Genomic DNA, 22,566 nt, shown 5'->3' with positions numbered 1-22,566 from the left:
TTTGGCTACAATCTGAGCAAAGTCCCACTCCTATGTGACAATGAGAGTGCAATCCGCTTGGCGGATAATCCTATTGAACACAGCCGCACTAAGCACATAGAAATCCGGCATCACTTCCTGAGAGACCACCAGCAAAAGAAATATATCGATATTTATCATATTAGCATCGAGAACCAGCTAGCTGATATCTTCACCAAGCCGTTAGATGAGAAAACATTTTGCAGGTTGCGTAGTGTGCTAAATGTCTTAGATTCGCGTAACTTGGATTGATCTATAGCATACATGTAGTCTATGCCTTTGATTATATTACTTTGCACATTTACATCATTTGTTGTAAATTTATGGTGCTCAAGTTGTACAAGTCATCCCCGGACCTCACAAGTCTGTATGCACATGATGCACATATTTAGGGGGAGATGTGCTACAACTTGACCCTTTTGAGACTAACTTGTTTGGTTGAGTACACTTAATGTAGTCTCAAAGGTACATTGAAAGGGAAAGTGAACTTGGACGGCTAGAAGACTTCCACTGCACTCCAGTATTAGTGTATTTAATTCCAAGTTCATACTTGTGTTCTCATTGCCTTTCTGCTCGTAATTGACATTTTGGTGAGGCAATGGGGTTAAAGGGCCAAGAATGATCTCGTTTTGATGCTTAATGCCAAAGGGGGAGAAATTAAGGCTAAAGCAAAATGGATCAGCCAACCACTTGTGAATTTTGAAAATAGATGAAAATAGAGGAGTTAGACTTTGGTTATGTCAAAATACTCTTAGGTCCCGTTTGTTTCCTTTCATTTTGAGGAATTGGAATCTTACTAATAGAATAGGTATTTTTATAGAATGTGACATTCCACCATTTTCCAAAGTTATCATATAAGCCTACATCAAATTCATGGGGTGAGAGATGGAAATTGATTCTGTAGATTTACATGTTATGTTTCCGATGTACAACTTATAGCACACTCTTCTACTTGCTTCGCTATAACATAAATGTAGTATATAATTATCTCTCTCATACGATTTAGAATAATATACAAATATATTACATATATAAATATATGAACTTAATTAGTTTTGTCTAAATTATAATTATTAAAATGAAATTCAATTCCAACGAAACAAACGGGGCCTTATTGCAAAAGTTGGTCTCTTATGGGGGAGAATTTTGATTATGGGAAAAAGGGGGAGTTTTTGGCACTTGATTAATTTTACTCTCGGAATATCTCTCGATTTTCCCAAACAAGTGTGTTTGACTTAGAGATAGGAAAAAGAATTTGATTTGCAAAAACAAACCAAGTGGTGCCAAAGAATGATCCAAATATGCCAAATCCTAAGTAATAAGTATTTGGTCTTCATTTGCATTGATGTTGCACTTCTCTTGTTGCTTTTTGATGTGTTGGCATAAATCACCAAAAAGGGGGAGATTGAAAGGGAAATGTGCCCTTGGGCCTTTTCTATAATTATTTTGGTGATTAGATGTCCAACACATATTGAGTGAGTTCTTATGTGACAAATGAGTGAGAAGTGTGAAATCAAGAACAAGGTATGTTTCTAGACTTAGTGAATTGTTTTTGAGTACTAACATGGTTATCTAAGTGCTAGAAACAGTGCCAAGAAAAGAAGATTTGAACTGGAGTAAAGTTGGCAAAGTTCAGCTCTGGCCTGGCACACCGGACTGTCCGATGGTGCACCGGACAGTGTTCGGTGCCCTAGGCTGGCTCGGCGTCAACTGGGCACACTCGAGAAAAGAGAAGGCGACGTGGCTATAAATCACCGGACTGTCCGGTGGTGCAACGGACTGTCCGGTGAGTCAACTGCGCCAGCGGCCAACGATCGGCCGCGCGATCAACGCGCGATACGTGGTTGCGCCAACAGTCGGTTGGGCACACCGGACTGTCCAGTGTGCACCGAACAGTGTCCGGTGCACCAATCGATCCCGAGGACCAATGGTCGGATGCTCCCCATATGGAAGGAAATCGAGCACCGGACTGCTACAGTGGCTGTCCGGTGGTGCACCGGACTGTCCGGTGCACCACTCGAAAGAAGGCAAGAATTGCCTACCAAATTGATCTCCAACGGCTCCTAGCTGCCTTGGGGCTATAAAAGGGACCCCTAGGCACATGGAGCAGTACACCAAGTTTTCAAGAAACATTCTAAGACTCGTAGACTCCGTCTCCACGCATTTGATTCGTTGTGTTAGTGATTTGAGCTCCGTTTGAGTTGCGAACTCCATGTGCTGTGTTTCGAGCTCAAGTATTGGTTTGTGTGCGTGGTTGTGCTGCGGATTTGAGTCTTGTGTGTGTTGCTCTCCCATCCTTACTCTTGTGCTTTCTTTGTGATCCATATTGTAAGGGCGAGAGGCTCCAACTTGTGGAGATTCCTCGCAAACGGGAAGAATACTCTGAAAGGAAAAGACTGTGGTATTCAAGTTGATCATTGGATCACTTGGAAGGGGTTGAGTGCAACCCTCGTCCATTGGGACGCCACAACGTGGAAGTAGGCAAGTGTTACTTGGCCGAACCACGAGATAAAAATCGCGTGTCTCTTGTGTTGCTCTTCTGTGATTGTTTTTTATCACAAGAACTCGCTTCAAAGCTACTTAGTCGCACTAACACCTTAATAATCAAGTTTGTGGCTATTTAGTGTTTGATTTTATAGGATCACCTATTCACCCCCCTCTAGGTGCTCTCAAAACCATAATGAAGGAGGCACATGACTCAGCTTACTCCATCCATCCGGGTAGTACCAAGATGTACCAGAACTTGAAGCAGAAGTATTGGTGGTATGGACTAAAAAGGGATGTTGCTGCACATGTGGCGGAATGTGATGTTTCCCTGAGGGTAAAAGTCGAGCATCAAAGACCTGCTGGATTACTTCGCCCGCTTAAGATACCCAAGTGGAAGTGGGAAGAAATTGGCATGGACTTCATTGTTGGTCTACCCCGCACTTCTACAGGGTATGACTCTATCTGGGTGATTGTGGACAGACCGACAAAAGTGGCTCACTTCATCCCTATGAGAACTAATTACACGGGAGCCAAGCTAGCAGAGTTGTATATGGCTCGGATAGTCTGTCTACATGGGGTGTCTAAGAAGATCGTGAAAGACCGAGGATCATAGTTCACTTCTCGGTTTTGGCAGAAGTTGCACGAGTGTTTGGATACATAGTTGAATTTCAGCTTGGCCTACCATCCTCAAACTGATGGGCAGACCAAGAGGACCAACCAAGTACTGGAGGATATGTTAAGAGCTTGTTCTCTTAAACATGGTGGCAATTGGGATAAGAGTTTACCATATGCGGAGTTCTCTTACAATAATAGCTATCAGGAGAGTTTGAAGATGTCCCCATTTGAGGCTCTATATGGCAGAAAATACATGACTCCTTTATATTGGGATCAAACTGGTGAAAGGCAGTTCTTTGGGCTAGAGATTATACAAGAGGCAGAAGAACAAGTACGAATAATAAGGGAGAACTTGATAACTACGCAGTCAAGATAGAAAAGCTATGTGGATACCCGGAGAAGACTGCTAGAGTTTAAGGAGGGTGATCATGTGTATTTGAAGGTGTCACCGATCTGGGGTATGTGAAGATTCAAAGTTAAAGGGAAGTTGTCCCCTCGCTTTATTGGACCCTTCTTGATCCTAAAGCGAGTGGGGGAAGTTGCCTATCAACTGGAATTACCCGACCACCTTGCAGATGTACACGATGTCTTCCACGTGTCCTAGTTGAAGAAGTGCCTCAGGGTACCCGAGGAGCAGCTGCCTATGGAGGATCTTAGTGTTCAAGATGATCTGACTTATATTGAGTATCCTATTAAGATCCTTGATACTTTGACTCGTGTCACGAGGAATAAAGTGATTAAAATGTGCAAAGTGTAGTGGAGTCACCATGGTGAAGATGAGGCTACTTGGGAAAGAGAAGAAGAGCTGCGAATAGATTTTCCCCACCTCTTCCCTAGTCCTTCCTAATCTTGAAGACGAGATTCTTTTTAAGGGAGTAGGATTTATAATACCCAAATATTGGAAGAAATAAATTGTATAGGAATTGGGGAAAATATAAAAAGGTTTAATTGATTACTTGTGATGATTTTCTCATCTTTGCATCAAATATATTAAATAAAGAAAATGAAGCATCATATTAGAGTTTTGATATGTTTGTGCATTTAATAAAAATAATGATAACATGAATCAAAATATAATAATGGGTGGAGAATTTAGATTTAACCCAAAGGTACAATTTAGGAAATTGAGATTAGCCCTAAATTTAATTTTCGATTTGAAAAAGGAAAGGAAGAAGGAGAGAAATACTATAAAATACAAAATAAAATTTATAAATAAATTTCATACTAGTACGTTCAAATTATGTATTTAATTGAGAACAATAAGTTCATAACATCAGTTGAATTCAAAATTTGAAAATTTACAAAAAAGAAAGAAAGTGAAACAGAAAATGAGAAAAGAAAAAGGGAAACAACCTCAAACAGCGCCTGGGCCCAAAATCTTCTCCTCGGCCCATTCACCTCCTCGCGCTTGGCCCAGCAAACCATGGAGGGAGTGGAACAGTGACACGCGGGCCCGTCCCGTCATCCACGGACACGCGCAACCCACTCCGCCAGTCGTTGCTTCTGCGGACCCACCGTGCAGCCGCCACGCTCCCGCCTTATGTGCGACTTCCACCTGGGGCCCGCCTGTCATCACACTCCATGTCGGCCTCAACCACCCGCGTGACGCGCGCGGCGAGACCTCCGGGCGAAGCTGACCGGCCCACGTTCTCCCTTGCCTCGGTGACTATAAGGGGGGGTTAGTCGCGGTCGTATACCCTTGCTCAGCGAATCGCGCACCCGTGCTCTCCATCACCATCGTGTGCAGTTTGGTACGCCGGTACCCGCCGCCGCTACCGTGCGTCGTTCTATCGTCCGAGGCCTGCAAGACGGGTCTGGGGTGATCGTCGAGCTGCGTGAGAGCCATACGTGCGCTCGAATCGGGAAACCGACCGTCAGTGCTCCCGGAATTCCTCGTCGTCACTGGGACGACCACCGTGGTGCCCTACTCACCGTGTGCAGGGAGCTTTGCGATGCACTAGCCGGTAATACTCCCTCCCCATGTCTCGCTTTTCGCGTGGCATCATGTAGAAGGGTATTAATTGGATTTTGGGGCATCGGGGATCGGGTTTCGGTGAGCTCCGGCGATGCGTCGCCGCGTCCGTCGCGGGCGCCGCCGTGAGGTGCTGTGGAATTGGTGAGTGAATCCGGGACTGTTGATCCCTATGGCGATGGTCTCAATTAGAAGCGGGATAACGTTTTGGAATATCAAATTGTAACCGTCGTGATTCAATCCGACGGCTCAGATGAGAGTGATACGTGGCTAGATCTCGAACGCGGATTTCGGATCCAACGACTGAGAGTGAGAGCGGGTGCGTTAACCATGACCGGTCTAATCCAGTCCATCCGTGCTCGATCGGATGCCCGAGAACCCCCAATACCCCTTTTTCGTTTGCTTTGCAAAAGAGCCCCTGCATTATACTGAAATCGACCCACAATACTCTTCCGGTTGTAGCTAGAGTCTTGGGATTCTTTTGCGATAGCCCAGGTTCTCTGTTTTTGGCGCGCAATCCAGGGATCAGTAAACTGAATAAAAGAAATATAGAAATGAGTTTTTGGTATTAAAATAAATCCGAGAACTCATTTAATTCATAGAATCATTTTAAATCTTTTTTAATTCATTCTAGTGGCATTAATTTTGTATTGATATTTTCTATCAACTAGTAACTTTGTTTAGCCATGAAACCTGAATTAAAATTATGCACTTCAATTATTCTATACCAATCACTTAAAAACTTCGAAAATTCATAACTCAATAATTGTAACTCCGAATTTAGTGATTCTTTTCCTACGATCTCGTTACAATGCGTAGAATATTATCATGCATTCTGTTCTGTTGTTTGGCATGATGTTAATTTCTGCTATCCTATGCTTGTTTTTATTGTTGCGAGTAGACAAGCCAGCCACAGAGGATCCCAGTGTTCAGCAGGTGAAGACTACTGAGCAGGAGCTCGTTGAAGGCAAGTTGTGCCCTTGATCACCACTTTTTACCTAATAATGTTCTTATTAATCATAATGATTTGCATAGGTTAATTTTGATGGGAACCAATAGGTTACCCTATTTTGACTATCTTTATACCTTGTTTACCACTGAACTTTTGGGCAGTACCTGCTATTGCTTTATGTGGTTCTGGGTATGGAGATACACATTATTCATGATCATACTTTTATTATCAGTTTGTTATTTATTGTTCATGATAAGATCATTATGTTAATTAGAACATGGAGAACCACCCGGGAAAACAGTGCTACCACAAGGGTGGTATGAGACGCCCTTGGCTGACTAGTTAGGCAAGCTAGTGGATGACTACCTTACCCAAAAGGGGCAAGGGCAGTAGGGGAGTGGTTAGTGTAGGGAGGTCCTTGGGTTGATTTTGCTGCGATGGCGGTCAGGCGAGGGATCCCTGCATTGGAGCTTCCCAGAAACTGTAGCGAGTTTTCTGAAGCTAGTGAAACTTTGTAAAGGCCTCGTAGTGTTACCCTGCCTCGCTTCCTTGGTAGAGGTGTATGGGAGTTGCGATCCCTTGGTAGATGGGTAACATGACTTGTGGGTAAAGATATGCAACCTCTAGAGAGTGTAAAACTGGTATATCAGTCGTGCTCACGGTCATGAGCAGCTCGGACACTCACATGATTAATTTATGGAATTAAATTCAATTTGTCATTTGCATCGCATTGGGATTTTTATCAATTTTTATCTATTACTTACTCTGGTTTGGTATTTACTTACATTTAGTAACTACTACAAATTTGACCAACTTATTAAAAGCAATGCTCAGCCTTAACCATTATTTTGTTGATCAGCCTTACACTTCATATGAACTCCCACCTTTGGTGAGTTCATGCACATTTTTACTCACAACTTGTTGAGATATGATCTTTTGTGAGCTCACTCTTGCGATATATAAACCCCCCCCCCCCCACAGGTGAAGAGCAGGTGGTCCAAGAGGAGCCGCCCTACAATGAAGAATACGAGTTGATCTAGGTGGCGTCTCCCAATCAGTTTTGTGGCGCCAAAGAATAATATTTAGTTTGCTTTATTATTATCATTTATTTTTGTAAGACTTCCGATATGTAATAATGACATTTATGTTATATGTGACATTTATCTCTATACACTTTGTCATTATATGTGATGTTCTTCCTTGGCGCACATATGAGACACACACGGCTTTGACCCTTAAATCCGGGTGTGGCAACTATCCCATTTCTAAATCATTTGATGGTTGAGCAACTACTAAGTTTGGTTCTCTCACTTATGTCTCTTTCTCTTAAGGTGGATAATGGGGGTTTTATGCATTGTTCCTCTATTGTGTCAGTTGGCTGGCTCCACTGTGTTGGCTAGCAGTTGGTCTATCAATAATTAATAGTTTCAACATGAATTGAAAGTGTTGATATTACACTCTTATGATCTAATTTTGGGTATGGCTATGGTTTGGCTCGAATTAGTCATCCCAATGAAGATTCACTAGCAGCAAAATTGGAGGTGTTTCTCTAGTTTTTGTACATATTCCTGATGATGTACTGGTGCAATTGTTGTCAATCCACTATGCTATATCTGATCCTCAACCACTTAATGCTCTCGCTATTGAAATTGTTCAACTCCTAGTGGACTTTAAGATGGTTTTTTCTACTCCCATTGAACTATCACTCCCTCAAATCATGTTATCAAAGTGTTTCATTAGTTTTTTGTGCTAGACCAATTAACGTGTGCCCTTACTGTTATCCTCATGTCCTCAAGGATGATATTGAGCATCAAGTTGCACAAATGCTCAAATAAGGATTAATTCAACTAGTGCTTCTCCTTTTTCTTCTCATATATTATTAGTAAGAAAAAATGTGGATCTTATAGATTTTGTGTTAATTATCATTACTCGAATGCCTTGACAAAAACTTGTTCCACATTCTAGTCTTTGATCAGCTTATGGGTTCATTTTGGACTTGTTTGTTAGCTATTGTTAGAAGTGAAAAGGGAATGAACAAGTGATTGGAAGATTTGTAACTTTCACTTATCTCTAAAATGTATTTATACATATGAATGTGTCTTGAACAGACACCTATTGTGAAGAGATAATAGTTTGGGAATAGACAACAATTGAATGAATGACATGTCCCATTAGAGACTTGGTTAACTGACTACTTCTATCTCTAACTGCTTCATGTAAATAGATGAGATTACCACTTGAAAAGGTTCCTGTTGAGAACTGGCGTCGTTGCACAACAACTATGATCAGATTGTGTTCTTTACCCATATTGGAACAATATGACTTTAAGGTTATGGCATTTGGATTGTCATGGGTTCAAGCACTTTCCAAGGAGCTATGAGTACCACTATACAACCAATGTTAAGTGTGTGATTGTTGTTCTTTGACGATGTCTTGATTTAACATGCTTCTTATGCTAAACACATAAAACATTTGTAGTATATGTTGTCATTACTAGCCAAGGTGCAATGGCATATCAAGTTGTCCAAGTGTAAGTCTACACAAAATCTATGTTGCCAACTTGCCATTGATCCTTCTAAGATAGAAGTTGTGTTGTCCTAGCCCAATCCTACTGATGTCAAAGAGCTAAGAAATTCCCTTCGCTTGGCAGAATTTAATAGGAAAATTTTCAAACATTTTGCCAATACTCGCAAGCCTCTCACCAATTTGATGAAGAAGCTATGTGTTGTGTAGACTTCTGATCACCAAGATGCTTTTCAACTGCTAAAGCATTCTCTAAGTATTACTTCTGTATTGACATTTCCAAATTTTACCAAACAATTCTACATTCAAACATATTCTTGCCAAAATAGCTAGTGTGGGAGTTGTCCTTATTATGAAGGGATACCCATTTGCTTTCATAAGTAAATCTATTGGACCTAAAAACTAAGGTATTCCCACCTATGAAAAAAATTTATGGTCATCCTCATTATGGTGGACAAATGGCGATGCTACTCATTGTGGGAGCTCTCCTTATTCTGGAGGGTTGTGTTCTTGAAATTTTACTAATCAAAAGAGTTTGATGCATCCAACAGACTTCATGCACCTTGGCAACAAAAAAATTTACATTGAAGTTTTAGGTATGCAATATAAGATTGTTTATTAGAAGGGAACTAGCTAGGTGATTGATGCTTAATCTCAACCATGACTAGTTGTTTTCTATACATGTACCTGTCCCTTCTTGGACTACAGAAGTTATTGCAAAATACTCGCCTAATCCACGTGCGCAAGACCTGCATAAGGAAGTCTCTTTGTCCTCACAACATCAATGGACAAATTCTCCTTGCAACAAAGTCTTCTAAGATATAAGAAGAATATAAGGTTTGGGTGGGGTCCAACGCTTTGTCGCAAGTTTACAACACATGATCATATCTGCTTTTCGTAGCTCTATAGTTGGTGGTCACTCCAGATTTACAGTTGCCTACAAATGAATTTTGCTAAGACCGATGTTGATGGATAGAACACCATGCATACCAAAAGTGCTAGATGACATCAAAGACATACAAAGAAAGGCGTAGGTCTAATACCATTGTAATAGAGATAGTGTGGATAGAGCTTACAAGTAGATGATGTCTACGCTAGCGAGTGAAAACAACCCTACCTGTCACTCACAATGTCAACCAAGAAAGCTCTATCTATGTTACTCTATGACTATTTTTATAGCACAAAGTAGAAGAGGATTGCATTATACATATACATAATACCCTCTTCCCTGTTGTTGTATTTGTTGCATCGTAAACGAAGAAGTATGCCTATGATGTACCAACGAATATGACATAAGGACAGGTAGAAGTGCATGCGTTGTCGAGAACAATGCAATTGATGGCTATTGAAGACATATGTACTATACTAGCCAGTTGCTTGTGCTTTGCTACGGTTGTTATATATCAAATAAATAGGTATTGAGATATTTATTCAAATATAATTATTGTTTATTTTTAAACACTAAGGTACGTGTGGTTTGGTGGTTAGCCCCAATTTTATGGAGCAGTGAGGCGTGGGTTCGAGTTTGCTCTGCATTATTTTTGTGTGGTGTGGTAAATGCGCGCGTGGGGTCGGGTGCTGGCTGTGCAGGCGCTGGGGGTCCACAGGACAGTAGCTGAGAGAGGGTTGCGTGGGCTGATGCAGGGCGTGTCAGCGCGGAGGGTGAAGTTGTGTACCACCAGATGCCCACATTAGGTTCTTAATAGAGTAGTATAGATTGTGCTCGAGAGGACAAAAGTGCTCGAGACACCTTTTATTCACAACATTGCCCTCAATAGCCGAGCGCCACGACCTATCAAAGCCATCCTACAATTACAAAGAGCATTTTGGTGAGTGCTAAGAGCATCTCCATTTGTTCTTAAAAAAAGCTCCCTCAACTCATGTTTATAAAGTTGCTAAATAGCTATTGAGAGTAAAAAAACAGTTTGGTCTCCAACAATTCCTGATATTTAGAGACTATTTTAATTTTGAATCTAGATTTGGTGGGTCCATTTTCTGCTTTTTCATGACACATTGTAGACGCTACAGAAGGTTATCCCATGATGTAGACCTTAGCTTGACATGTTTATTTTTTATCATATAGTTTGTTGTCATATGCGAATAAACAGCTACTATAATTTAGTGTGATAAGAGGCTTCCAATCCTAGCTCAGCTTATTGGTCTGAATAAAAGAATGTATGATGCAAGCATACATAGATAAAAACAATCTTGAGTAGTATCTGATTAATGTACAACTTCAGCACAAAGTTCTGATATTCTGGAGGTGTGTGTAACAGCAAGACTCTTGAGTAGTATCTGGTTGGCGCGGAAGAGGCCGACCACGGGAAAGGGAAAAAATCGGCGCAAAAAATGTTTTTATCTAGAGAGCAAATAAGATTACATAATAATTAACTAAATTTAGCAAGTCTTTTTAGACAACTATTAGAGAAACATTTTTCATTCACTTCTTAAATTTAATATTTAGAGAGTTGATTAGAGGATGTGGTTGGCAAATTAGAGAGCAAATAGGGTTACATAACAATTAATTAAATTTAGCAAGTCTATTTAGAAAACTATTAGAGATACATTTTTTATTCATTTCTTAAATTTAATATTTAGAGGGTTGTTTAGAACACTCGGAGAGCTCTTTAAATTTAATATTTAGAGAGTTGTTCAGAGAACACAGTCTCGCCAGCAAGGGGATTGAATTATATGGCCCTCAATCCCCTCCAATTTTCATACATCCAAACAAGCTTAGTGCATCTTCTACCAAGCCCTTAATCCATCTGCTAAGTTCTAGGACGTTTTAGCTGCATCCAAAAATATGGCTTTCCCCAAACGTGAGAAATCTGTTCAGCGGTCGTATATACCACAATACAAAATCAAACTTTGTGTTGATTTAACTTATATTCACTTATTAGTTATTAGATAAATCTCTTTATGTACAGAAGGTGCTGAGAGCCCATCGAACAAACATTGAATCTCCGCTTGAAAGTTAACTAAATTCGAAGGCACAACATGAATTGCACAACGTCCTCGTCTTTCCACCTTTAAGACCAGATGCTGAGATTCCGAGGCAGGCCTGTGAGCCTGTCACTGATGTGATGCAGGAGATTCCGCTGGTGCCACCGCAAATTGCATTGTTCTTCCGTCCGGGTGCAGAATGATCGCCACTTCCGTTGGTAACAGCATTGCTTCTTCCTGACATATCAAAAATGAACAAGAACCATCCATGCGTTCTTCACTGGTATGGCAATTAGGAACAAAGACTATGTAGCCCAGCCCACGCACTTAATGGGGTATAAAACTACGGAAATACTAAACAGACAACAAATGATCTCAATTTTCTCTAACTTAGAAATCTCATGTTTGATCAGAAAGGACAGATACGATCATCCCAAGATCCAACTCCTCAGTTCAAACAAGGATATGTGTGCAGCCATCCCTAAAGAAAAGGATGTGTGCAACCAATGGGGAAAAAAGGTTGCTTAACTCCGTTAATATATATATTCAATCCATGCTAGGTATAAATAGTTTCGTGGAATTCTTTTCCGTCAAAAGTCAATACAGTATACACATGAAAGAGAAACATTTCCATTGGCACCGAGCCACCAACCTGTCTTTGTCTTTGACGCTGCATGATACTAATAGCCCAAGCCATAATATAGCATGGCAGCAAAAATCCAGCGGCTCTCAAAAGAAATAGCTGCCAAAGACCAGCAGAGTCAATTAACTTTACATCGCCAAAAAAAACACAGGAGATATGCAATGTATCGATCGCTAACCGAGAAAATAGCAGATGCATCATCTTCATCATCACTGTTAGTAATGGTCAATGTATGCCTCAGGAGCAGAAGGGCCATCAACTGAACAGAGATAGCAAGGACACTTCAATATCACTTAATATTACATAGTAAAACTGGGAACACTAAAAAAGGAAAAAATATATTATAAAGAAGCCAAAATATCTAAGATGCAACTTTTAGAATTAAACAAGCAGCAGGAGCTTTAATTGTTTTCTGAGGGAAAAAGGTAAGGTGTCAGGTGCAGGGTCCATTGAATAGAAGAGATGTTTGACCTTTCTACACATTTTATTTTCTGCACATTTTATGGTTTTCAGATAATAGAGGTAAAACAATACATATTTCTATAATACAAACCACAAAACTCACAATCAGAAATATAGAGCGGCAAAACACAGCAGCGTTATTGTTTGTTGCAGTATATTCATCGTACTCGTCTTCAAGTAAACGGTGTTGAGCAGCAGCCATTGCCAATATTCTGGGATCATGTAAATCCAAACGGTTGCCAGAGATGGTCCAATCTCCACCACTAGAGGAAATTAAAAAAAATGCAAAAATGAGAAGAAAAAAAAACAGAAATTTATAAATTACAGTGTACAAAGACAAAGCTTTTTGAAAATTACACAGAAATATAATTCACATAAACGCCATGATAGAAGGAAAAATGGTTAGCTTCATGAGTAAAGAAGACAAACCTTATCTCTATGGTAGTTTCATCATGATGCACCTGGGTTGGGGCAGTGTAACCAGGCTTGTACGACTGATAAACAGAGAATAAAACTCATAATCTATTTACAGCTACAAAGTTTACAGTGAAATTAGCAAGGAAGAATAAACATTTTTGCAAAGTGCAACATAGCACAGAGAAGAAAATTGGTGAGATTTTGATTTGCAAGAATTCAAATTCATGAAATTATTATTAGATTTATGATACAAAATATTTTCAGCTAAAAACTAGCTCGAGTTATGATGCAAGCTTATCACCCTCTTTTGCTCATGGAAGGATCCTCAGATATGACCCCCCCCCTCCCCTTTTTTTGCTTACTACAGGTCCTAGTACATCTTGACAAATTACTATGTTTAAACATTTAAATAATAGCCAGAAATATAATAATACCATGCATTAAGACTAGGTGCACGCAAAAAATTGTTTAAAATACAAAAAAACAAGACACTTATTTATCCTAACGAAAACCTTCCAAAGAAAACAAAAGGAAAAATATTTATACAAGAAATAACAAAACAATACATTTTAAACTCGGCCAGGGAGGGAAAGACCGACATCCCGGTATTATATTAAGAAGAGACTGAAACATGGTCTCGGCCGAGAAAATCCCCGAACCCTGGCCTTCATCATTAGCGGGCCGTCACTGTCCACTCTGCAACGGCCCAATCGGAGGATGGCGCACAGGACATAACCCGAGAGCGGGCGGGGCACAACGAGGGGATTTTTTTAACCAAGCCCGATATTCGCCCCCGAGGGGGATCGAACCCGGGACCTGGAGGTGCTACTCGAAAGCCTTAACAATACATTTTTAACCATTACGCTAGAGGCCCTTTCGCCAAAACAATACATTTTGCTACGTTTGGAGTAGTAGTTGAAGGAAACAATTGGTTACCTCATGGCAGATTTCACAGATTATATCTCCTTTCTCATTGCACCAACGTTGCACACATTCCCTGTGAGCATACTGTGCAAACAAATGTGGTATAAAAAAATTAGCAAACAGATTTATGCAATGCTTGGCTCGTACAGGATGGCAAAAGACAAACTTAGGTAAGCAGTTAGACCACTTGTAAACAATGACAATGACCAAAGTCTTCAGTTGAAGGCAACCCAGACAAGATACCAAGCCCTTGTGACTCGTTTGTTAACCTTGCAAAAAGTAGCTAACAGTAATGGAAAAGGAAGTCCTACTCTTTAAGCAACATCGACGATAAAACCAGGCATGCTTTTGTCTACTCATAATAGCATCAGTTTGTGCAACTACTTTTTCATGAAAATATCATGAACCACAGCACCCAACTGGATTTTATATCACAAAAAGTGAAGAGGAATCTAATATGGTGATTTATCTGAAAAGCCACATCATCTGAAGTAACAACTTATACAGAGTGCAATAATTAGTAATCAGCATGGAATCTAACAGCTATGTTACGTCCTAACAACGATTCAGGTGAAGTTTCAATGCGATATTTTACTTTTGTTGATGCTAGCATTTTAGATACTTAGATTTAAGAATTTCTCATCTATGAATTGACAATAGAAGGAACCAGAGGCAAACAGCATAAGCAACATGGGATGGATCCAGAATCTCTGGTTTGAAGAGAAATAAGGCAGCACGCACCTTGAGGCTGCCGCTGCAAGCACAGGGGCTCTCGAGGTTCTTTGCGAGGTCCTCCTCCTGGCAAATGCGGCACTCCACCATCCCAGCCAGCGCCTTCATTTCCTCCTTGCCGCCGGACAATAGCCCCGCTGCCTCACCGACTCGGGACGCAACGAGCTCCCCAACATCCACAGCGACATGATCCCCCATGCGAGCAAAGCAAATCGCCCCCAAAGCCTCACGCCAAACAGCACAACCCTCTAGAGGATCTCGTGTCCTGCCGTCCAACGAACCCAGGGAATCATCAAAACGGGAACCAATCCACCGCCAATCAAATGTAATGAAGGGGGACAAAATTGACACTAAAACCCTAGAAATTTCGTTTCGGGGGTTGAACCGAAGTCGAAGACAAGACGATTTGGGCGACTCCTGGATCGAATCGAAGCCCTCGTCTGGATAAATTCCACAAAACGCAAGGTTGAGTTATGATGCAAGCTTGTGAATTAGCAGGGGCTTGTACCTCGGCGAATCAGCTGAGAGGAAGGCACGCACTCCCTCTTCCGAAATATCTCTACGAGGAAGAAGAAAAAATAGGCCTATTTTCCGCACTTCGTTTGCGTTCGTCTCGCGTGGTGGCCTCGCGGCATTTTTATCGATCGCCGCATGACGGAGCCGTCAGTTCGCCAGTGGACATCGTTTCTTTTGTGACTGTGAGCTCGCACACACCAGACGTCGTGCAAACCTCTAATACTTATGTTTGTACCATAGTCGTCCACATTCTAGGCGCACGGTCCTGCTCGGCTGCTTACCTGCCGCGCGCGTCCCCACCACCACCCCGCCCACACCACCCAACACCGCCGTTCTATTCCTCTCTCTCCCGCAATCCCCGCTCTCTCTCCCGCAATCCTCATCCTCTCTCGCCAGTGCCCTCCTCTCTCGCCAGATCGCCGCCCGGCCATCCCACGCCACGCGCCGCGGCCAGCCATTGATGGATCCACATCTGCCACGCCCGTTCGTCGTCGGCGCCCCACATCGATCCCCGCATATCGATGGTGCCCCCTTCCATAGTTGACGTGCTTGCTACTGTTGTCCATATTAAGGATTTTCCCTTTATTAAATAAAAAGAGAGAGGAGGGGGCCAGTCGGGTGGGCCGCTACAAGGCCCATCTGACCGAGCAGCCCACCGGCTGGCAGGCGGCTAGGGCATGAAGAGACCACGGCTTGGAGATCGTGGAGGACGAGCAGAGCAAAATTTGCTTCCTGGCGGCGCTCTGCAGGTGGTTAAGGGCTCGCCCGAGATCCATGGCGCCCCCTGCTCAATCTCCTCGAGCCTGGCTTCTTAAGTATGGAGATTTACTCCCTGCTGGGTATCTAGCCGAAAAATCCCAGCTCTCTGTTCCTATTTCTCCTCTCGATTCTAGTCACGGTTTGGATCGATTCCTTCGATTCTTGGTGTTCTGGTGTAAATCTTGCTGGTGGAAGGTGGAGGGAGCACTGCTTGTGCGCAGTGAGGTTCTCCTGCTCTCTGTTGTTCCATCTGTGCACCTGTGTGGTGCGCAGTCTGTACTGATTATTGTCCACCGTGGCCTGGTGCCTGGGCTCCCTGCTGCGCGGTGTTCGTCTTCTCGGGCTGGTGCCGTGGACGTCTCCTTCGGCTCCGGCAGCGGCTCTAGTATCTCCGTCAACCTCCCGCCGTGCAGGCCCGGACGTGGGCGGCGGAATTGGTTTTCTGGGACAGAACCTTGTGTTCGCTGAGCTGGTCTTCCCACGTAGACAATCTACGTGCTGTGAGTTATTCGTTGCCTCATTTTATTTACTGTTTAATTTTGTGCAATCTGCTAGTATTAAATACTTGGTTGTGATTGCACTGTTGTGGGCGGATTTGTGTGCTCGATGATGATAGCGGTGTAGTGAGACAGCGTGACAGTCTGGGTTTTAGTGTATTATCATTTTCATCATTGATATTATTTGTGCCTAATTAAATCTCTCTTCGTTGAGGCTGTTTACCTGTGTTAAATTCTGTTAATTTATTTAGTAGACATCTCCTTTCTATCAGTATTTATATTTGATTATTAGGCTTATTACATCTGATCTAAAACCCTTATTTGGTAAGATACGACTGTCACGTTAGTCGAGGATCTCTAATCACCTCTTAGTGTTGGAGGGCTGTTTATTACAGCAACCCGCTATTTTGAGAGCAATAGTTTAAGATAAATAATTATGTTTATTTGTTTAATCTGCCTTCTTCATCTGCAAGCCATGTTTAATTATGAAATGGACCTGTGTAGCTATTTTACATGTTTACATGTCTTAGAATTGCTACTGTTCATTGCTGCTATAATTTCATATGGTATTTATCTGAGTTATATGATTGTTTTATTCGGAATTAAAATATTTAATATATATAAATATGTAGAAAGCATGTCACTTATTTCTCTAAATTTACAACAATCCAGAAAACCAATTCTTATAATGGCCTCCAGTTCTGATGTCATTAAGTCTGAAGCGTTCGACGGCGCTAGCTTTAAGCGCTGGCAGATTAAGACTCGCATGTGGCTCACTGACCTAAAATTATTTTGGGTAGTGACATCGGCTGTTCCCCAGGCTGCATCAGATGATTCTGATGATGCAGCGAAGGCCGCCGCACTTGCGGAGAAGGCCAAGTGGGACAAAGCCAATGAGGCATGCTTGTCTCGTCTGCTGAACGTCTTGTCGAACCGCTTATTTGACGTGTACTCTGTTTTACCTCCGCCAAGGGTCTATGGACTGAACTTGAGAACGAGTTCTCTGAAGTTGACAATGGCAATGAGTCATTCACAACGGAAAACTACCTCAACTATAAAATGGTTGAGGGAAGGTCTGTTATGGAGCAGCTACAGGAGATTCAACTCCTTGTTAGGGACTTGGTCCAAAATGGTTGCGTCCTACCAGACAGTTTTCAGGTGAATGCAATACTGGCAAAGCTCCCGCCTTCTTGGCGAGACTTTGCGACTTCACGCCGCCACATGAAGAAGCAAATGACTCTCACTGAGTTGTCAGCTGCGATTAATGTGGAAGAGCGTGCAAGGTCCAGTAACAAGCCATCCCAGCAACTCCAGGCTCACGTTGTTGAGAAAGGTGGAGATAGAAAATTCCAGAAGAAGAAGAAGAACTCTCCACAGAAGAATATGAACCAACCTAAGTCCAAAAAGATGAAGAAGAAAAAGGAGGACTTTATCTGCTACGTTTGTGGTGTCTCCGGGCATACAGCTCGGAGGTGCAAACTTAGGAAGGGAAAAGGTCCTCCACCTCAGCGCAAAGAAGGGAACGTGGTGGTTAACTCCACCCCAGGGTATGCACTTCAGGCCTTTATGGCAAGTCCATCAGATGACTGGTGGATGGATTCCGGTGCTACTGTTCATATTTGTGCTGATCGATCCATGTTCTCTTCATTCCAGGGATTCAACAGCGCACCAGTCTTGATGGGAAATGGTGTTCCGGCAGCAGTTCGAGGTACTGGACAGGTCTACCTGAAGTTAACTTCAGGAAAGACGCTCGTGCTGAAGGACGTACTCTATGTGCCCTCGATGAGCCGGAACCTCATTTCAGTGTCGCTGTTATGTCGACAGGGTCTCAAATTAGTGTTTGAGTCTAATAAAGTGGTCCTGTCTAAGTTTGGTACTTTTGTTGGAAAGTCATATGAGTCAGGCGGTTTGTTCCGTCTTTCTGTTTTGAACAATCATTCTTCTTACCATGTTAATGTGGTCTGTAATAACGATTCCATTAATAATATATGGCATTCCCGTTTGTGTCATGTGAATTTTGAGGCCATTAAGAGATTAAGTGACATGTCTTTAATTCCTGAATATAAACATGTTAAAGGTGTAAAATGTGGTATTTGTGTGCAAGCTAAGCAGCCCAGAAAACCGTTTCATACGGTTGAAGGCAGAAGTACCACTCCTTTAGAACTAATTCACTCAGATATCTGTGAGATGAATGGTATAATCACAAAAGGCGGTAAAAGATACTTTCTTACCTTGATAGATGATGCTACTAGGTTCTGTTATATTTACTTACTCAGAACTAAAGATGAAGCACTAGAACACTTTAAGATCTATAAGACTGAAGTTGAAAACCAGCTAGACAAGAAAATTAAAAGGTTACGGTCTGATAGAGGAGGTGAATACCTTTCCAACCTTTTTGATGAGTACTGCAAAGAGTGTGGAATCATTCATGAAACCACTGCTCCATATTCACCTCAGTCAAATGGGGTAGCTGAAAGGAAGAACCGAACGGTGTGTGACTTAGCTAATGCTTTGTTGCAAAGTTCGGGGATGCCTGACATATGGTGGGGCGAGGCAGTACTCACAGTATGCTATGTCCTGAACAGGGTGCCGCCTCGCAACCGTGAGGCCACACCCTATGAAGGATTTAAAGGAAGGAAGCCAGATCTTTCGCATCTTCGGACTTGGGGTTGCCTTGCAAAGGTGAATGACCCGTTGCCGAAGAAGAGAAAGCTAGGCCCTAAGACCGTAGACTGTGTCTTCCTGGGTTATGCATATAACAGTGCAGCTTATAGATTTCTAGTGGTCCATTCCGAGACGAGCGAAGTCGCTGTAAATGTCATAATGGAATCTCGGCATGTGACATTCTTTGAGAGCATCTTCCCTATGCGGGATAAGGAAGTAGTAGCCCAAGATGGTCCATCTCGGACATATTCTCTGCCCTCGAGTGTCCATGACCATACTCCAGATTTGGAGTTAAGGAGGAGTAAGAGACAAAGGACTGAAAAGTCTCTGGGTGATGATTATATTATTTATCTAGTGGATGAAGAACCACGCTCCCTCACAGAGGCATATACATCTCCGGATGCAGAGTACTGGAGGGAGGCTGTCCGTAGCGAGATGGATTCAATCATCTCGAACGGAACTTGGGAGATAACTGATCTCCTAGCTGGTTGCAAGCCTGTGGGCTGCAAATGGATCTTTAGGAGGAAGAGGAGACCCGATGGTACTATTGAAAAGTACAAGGCCCGTCTTGTGGCTAAGGGTTTTACTCAAAAGAAAGAGGAGGATTATTTTGATACTTATTCTCCGGTGGCTCGATTGCCCACAATCCGTGTGCTTTTAGCACTGGCAGCTGCTTATAAACTTCTTGTTCATCAAATGGACGTAAAGACAGCATTCCTAAATGGAGAGCTGGAAGAGGAAATTTATATGCAGCAACCAGAAGGATTTGTGATTAAAGGACAAGAGAGCAAAGTGTGTCGCTTGATTAAATCCTTATACGGTCTTAAACAAGCTCCCAGACAATGGCATGAGAAGTTTAATAATACTCTGACTACTGCGGGGTTTTGTGTAAACGAAGCCGACAAGTGTGTGTATTATCGCTTCTCTGGGGGCAAATGTGTCATCATGTGTTTATACGTTGATGACATATTGATATTTGGGACCGATTTGGAGGCTATCATGGAGACAAAATTATTCCTCTCCAAGAACTTTGATATGAAGGACTTGGGTGAAGCTGATGTTATACTGAACATCAAGCTGATAAAGGGTGAGGATGGGATTACTTTGTCACAATCCCATTATGTGGAAAAGGTCCTGACTCGCTTTGGACATATGGACTGTAAACCAGTCACCACGCCCTATGATCCATCCTACACGCTCAGTAAATATGAAGGCGAGCCTGTGAACCAGCTACTATATTCGCAGATCATCGGATCTCTCATGTACCTGAGCAGTGCAACTAGACCAGATATCTCATATGCAGTATGCAGACTGGCTCGTTATTCGGCCAGTCCAGGAGATAGACACTGGGTAGCCTTGTACAGAGTGCTTCGGTATTTGAAGGGAGCGATGAATCTTGGTATTAAATATACCGGATTTCCGTCAGTACTTGAAGGATTCAGTGATGCAAACTGGATCTCTGACTCAGATCAAATGAAGTCTACAAGTGGCTATGTGTTCACTTTAGCTGGTGGGGCCGTGTCATGGAGATCGTCTAAACAATCAGTGTCGACACGTTCCACCAAGGAGGCTGAATTAGTTGCACTTGATTCAGCAGCATTGGAGGCTGAATGGTTGAGAGACCTATTGTCAGACCTTCCAATGCTAGCAAAGCCGATACCGGCTGTCCTAGTATACTGTGACAACACTTCTGTGTTGCTGAAAGTGAACAGTAGAAAGGACAACCAAAAATCCTCGAGGCATATCAGAAGACGACTTGATTCATGTCGGCATGCTAGAGAGACGGGTGTAATAACCGTAGATTACATCAAGTCTGAAAGGAACCTTGCTGATCCTTTCACCAAAGGGCTGGCTCAAAAGCCAATCCAAGCAGCGTGCATGGGAATGGGACTTGTACCCTGTTAGCGGTTTCAACTGCGGATAACTGTCCTGTGTGACCGGAGATCCCGAGATCCAGGCTCCAGGAAACGAAGCACTGTGGAACCAAGAGCACAAAAGATAAAGAGTCTCATGAGCTGCTGTGCTCTGACTGTATGGCAGGTTGAGCGATATGCTCTTAATGAAGTCAATGCTATAAGCAGGGAAATTGTCCTACAGAATTTCCTTAACGATTTCACCTATATGAGCTGACTGTGGGGTCGCAGTCCAGGAGAGAATGGGGTTTTCTCTCTAGTGAGCTCATGAATAGATATTAAAGGGCATGACCGTAACGCCCTGCCCCGTAAGAGAAGCAGATAATCTGCCTAGTACTATGTGCCTTTTGTGCGAAGATTCTCACACTAGGGTTTGTGGATCAAGGCGTAGTCCTCCGCTTACTCGTGCAGGGTTGGAGTACACTGGGATAGGCTTTGGTTCAAACCTAACAAGTACCTCTGCCGAAAAGTAGTATATAAACAGTACGGGAGCTCAATGACATTGATCAGAAAATAAGAGTGAAAATGGTGGGGATTGTTGTCCATATTAAGGATTTTCCCTTTATTAAATAAAAAGAGAGAGGAGGGGGCCAGTCGGGTGGGCCGCTACAAGGCCCATCTGACCGAGCAGCCCACCGGCTGGCAGGCGGCTAGGGCATGAAGAGACCACGGCTTGGAGATCGTGGAGGACGAGCAGAGCAAAATTTGCTTCCTGGCGGCGCTCTGCAGGTGGTTAAGGGCTCGCCCGAGATCCATGGCGCCCCCTGCTCAATCTCCTCGAGCCTGGCTTCTTAAGTATGGAGATTTACTCCCTGCTGGGTATCTAGCCGAAAAATCCCAGCTCTCTGTTCCTATTTCTCCTCTCGATTCTAGTCACGGTTTGGATCGATTCCTTCGATTCTTGGTGTTCTGGTGTAAATCTTGCTGGTGGAAGGTGGAGGGAGCACTGCTTGTGCGCAGTGAGGTTCTCCTGCTCTCTGTTGTTCCATCTGTGCACCTTTGTGGTGCGCAGTCTGTACTGATTATTGTCCACCGTGGCCTGGTGCCTGGGCTCCCTGCTGCGCGGTGTTCGTCTTCTCGGGCTGGTGCCGTGGACGTCTCCTTCGGCTCCGGCAGCGGCTCTAGTATCTCCGTCAACCTCCCGCCGTGCAGGCCCGGACGTGGGCGGCGGAATTGGTTTTCTGGGACAGAACCTTGTGTTCGCTGAGCTGGTCTTCCCACGTAGACAATCTACGTGCTGTGAGTTATTCGTTGCCTCATTTTATTTACTGTTTAATTTTGTGCAATCTGCTAGTATTAAATACTTGGTTGTGATTGCACTGTTGTGGGCGGATTTGTGTGCTCGATGATGATAGCGGTGTAGTGAGACAGCGTGACAGTCTGGGTTTTAGTGTATTATCATTTTCATCATTGATATTATTTGTGCCTAATTAAATCTCTCTTCGTTGAGGCTGTTTACCTATGTTAAATTCTGTTAATTTATTTAGTAGACATCTCCTTTCTATCAGTATTTATATTTGATTATTAGG

General features: G+C 42.8%; 2 protein-coding genes across 6 annotated transcripts; one reads left to right on the top strand and one right to left on the bottom strand.

The window, feature by feature from the left end:
• Window positions 1-11,411: 11,411 nt before the first annotated feature.
• On the bottom strand, window positions 11,412-15,504 carry LOC100281338 (uncharacterized). 5 transcript variants are annotated; one of them, XM_008678968.4, is made up of 9 exons: window positions 15,197-15,504; window positions 15,046-15,128; window positions 14,698-14,953; window positions 13,969-14,040; window positions 13,045-13,109; window positions 12,719-12,878; window positions 12,332-12,412; window positions 12,163-12,252; window positions 11,412-11,747 (listed from the first exon to the last, which is right to left on the bottom strand). In XM_008678968.4, exons 3-9 carry the CDS (start codon window positions 14,884-14,886, stop codon window positions 11,640-11,642), a joined length of 765 nt encoding a protein of 254 aa, XP_008677190.1. In that variant the 5' UTR covers window positions 14,887-14,953; window positions 15,046-15,128; window positions 15,197-15,504; the 3' UTR covers window positions 11,412-11,639. The 5 variants fall into 5 exon arrangements, with proteins under 5 accessions (XP_008677190.1, XP_008677191.1, XP_035822792.1 ...); XM_008678969.4 differs by having other exon boundaries at window positions 15,229-15,447; XM_035966899.1 differs by having other exon boundaries at window positions 15,074-15,128; window positions 15,197-15,419.
• A 221-nt stretch (window positions 15,505-15,725) lies between these two features.
• On the top strand, window positions 15,726-18,386 carry LOC118477070 (uncharacterized; the record flags this gene model as incomplete). Its single annotated transcript, XM_035967608.1, has 5 exons — window positions 15,726-15,761; window positions 16,159-16,266; window positions 17,619-17,917; window positions 18,125-18,233; window positions 18,285-18,386. Coding segments are annotated over exons 1-5 (654 nt in total), but the record flags the coding sequence as incomplete, so codon positions are not given.
• Between the last annotated feature and the right edge of the window lie 4,180 nt (window positions 18,387-22,566).

The sequence above is a fragment of the Zea mays genome, chromosome 4 (genome assembly GCF_902167145.1).
Source record: "Zea mays cultivar B73 chromosome 4, Zm-B73-REFERENCE-NAM-5.0, whole genome shotgun sequence".
In the NCBI taxonomy this organism is placed as follows: Eukaryota; Viridiplantae; Streptophyta; class Magnoliopsida; order Poales; family Poaceae; genus Zea; species Zea mays.
Note: the sequence above shows the minus strand (reverse complement) of the source record. Positions and strands in the feature narration are given on the sequence as shown.

Coding starts and splice junctions, on each gene's coding strand:
- LOC100281338 (XM_008678968.4), bottom strand. CDS start 14,886: ATGGGGGATCATGTCGCTGTGGATGTTGGGGAGCTCGTTGCGTCCCGA. Junction 14,041..14,697: donor CTTGCAGCGGCAGCCTCAAG/GTGCGTGCTGCC, acceptor TTGTTTGCACAG/TATGCTCACAGGGAATGTGT. Junction 12,879..13,044: donor GAAACTACCATAGAGATAAG/GTTTGTCTTCTT, acceptor AATTTCCTCTAG/TGGTGGAGATTGGACCATCT.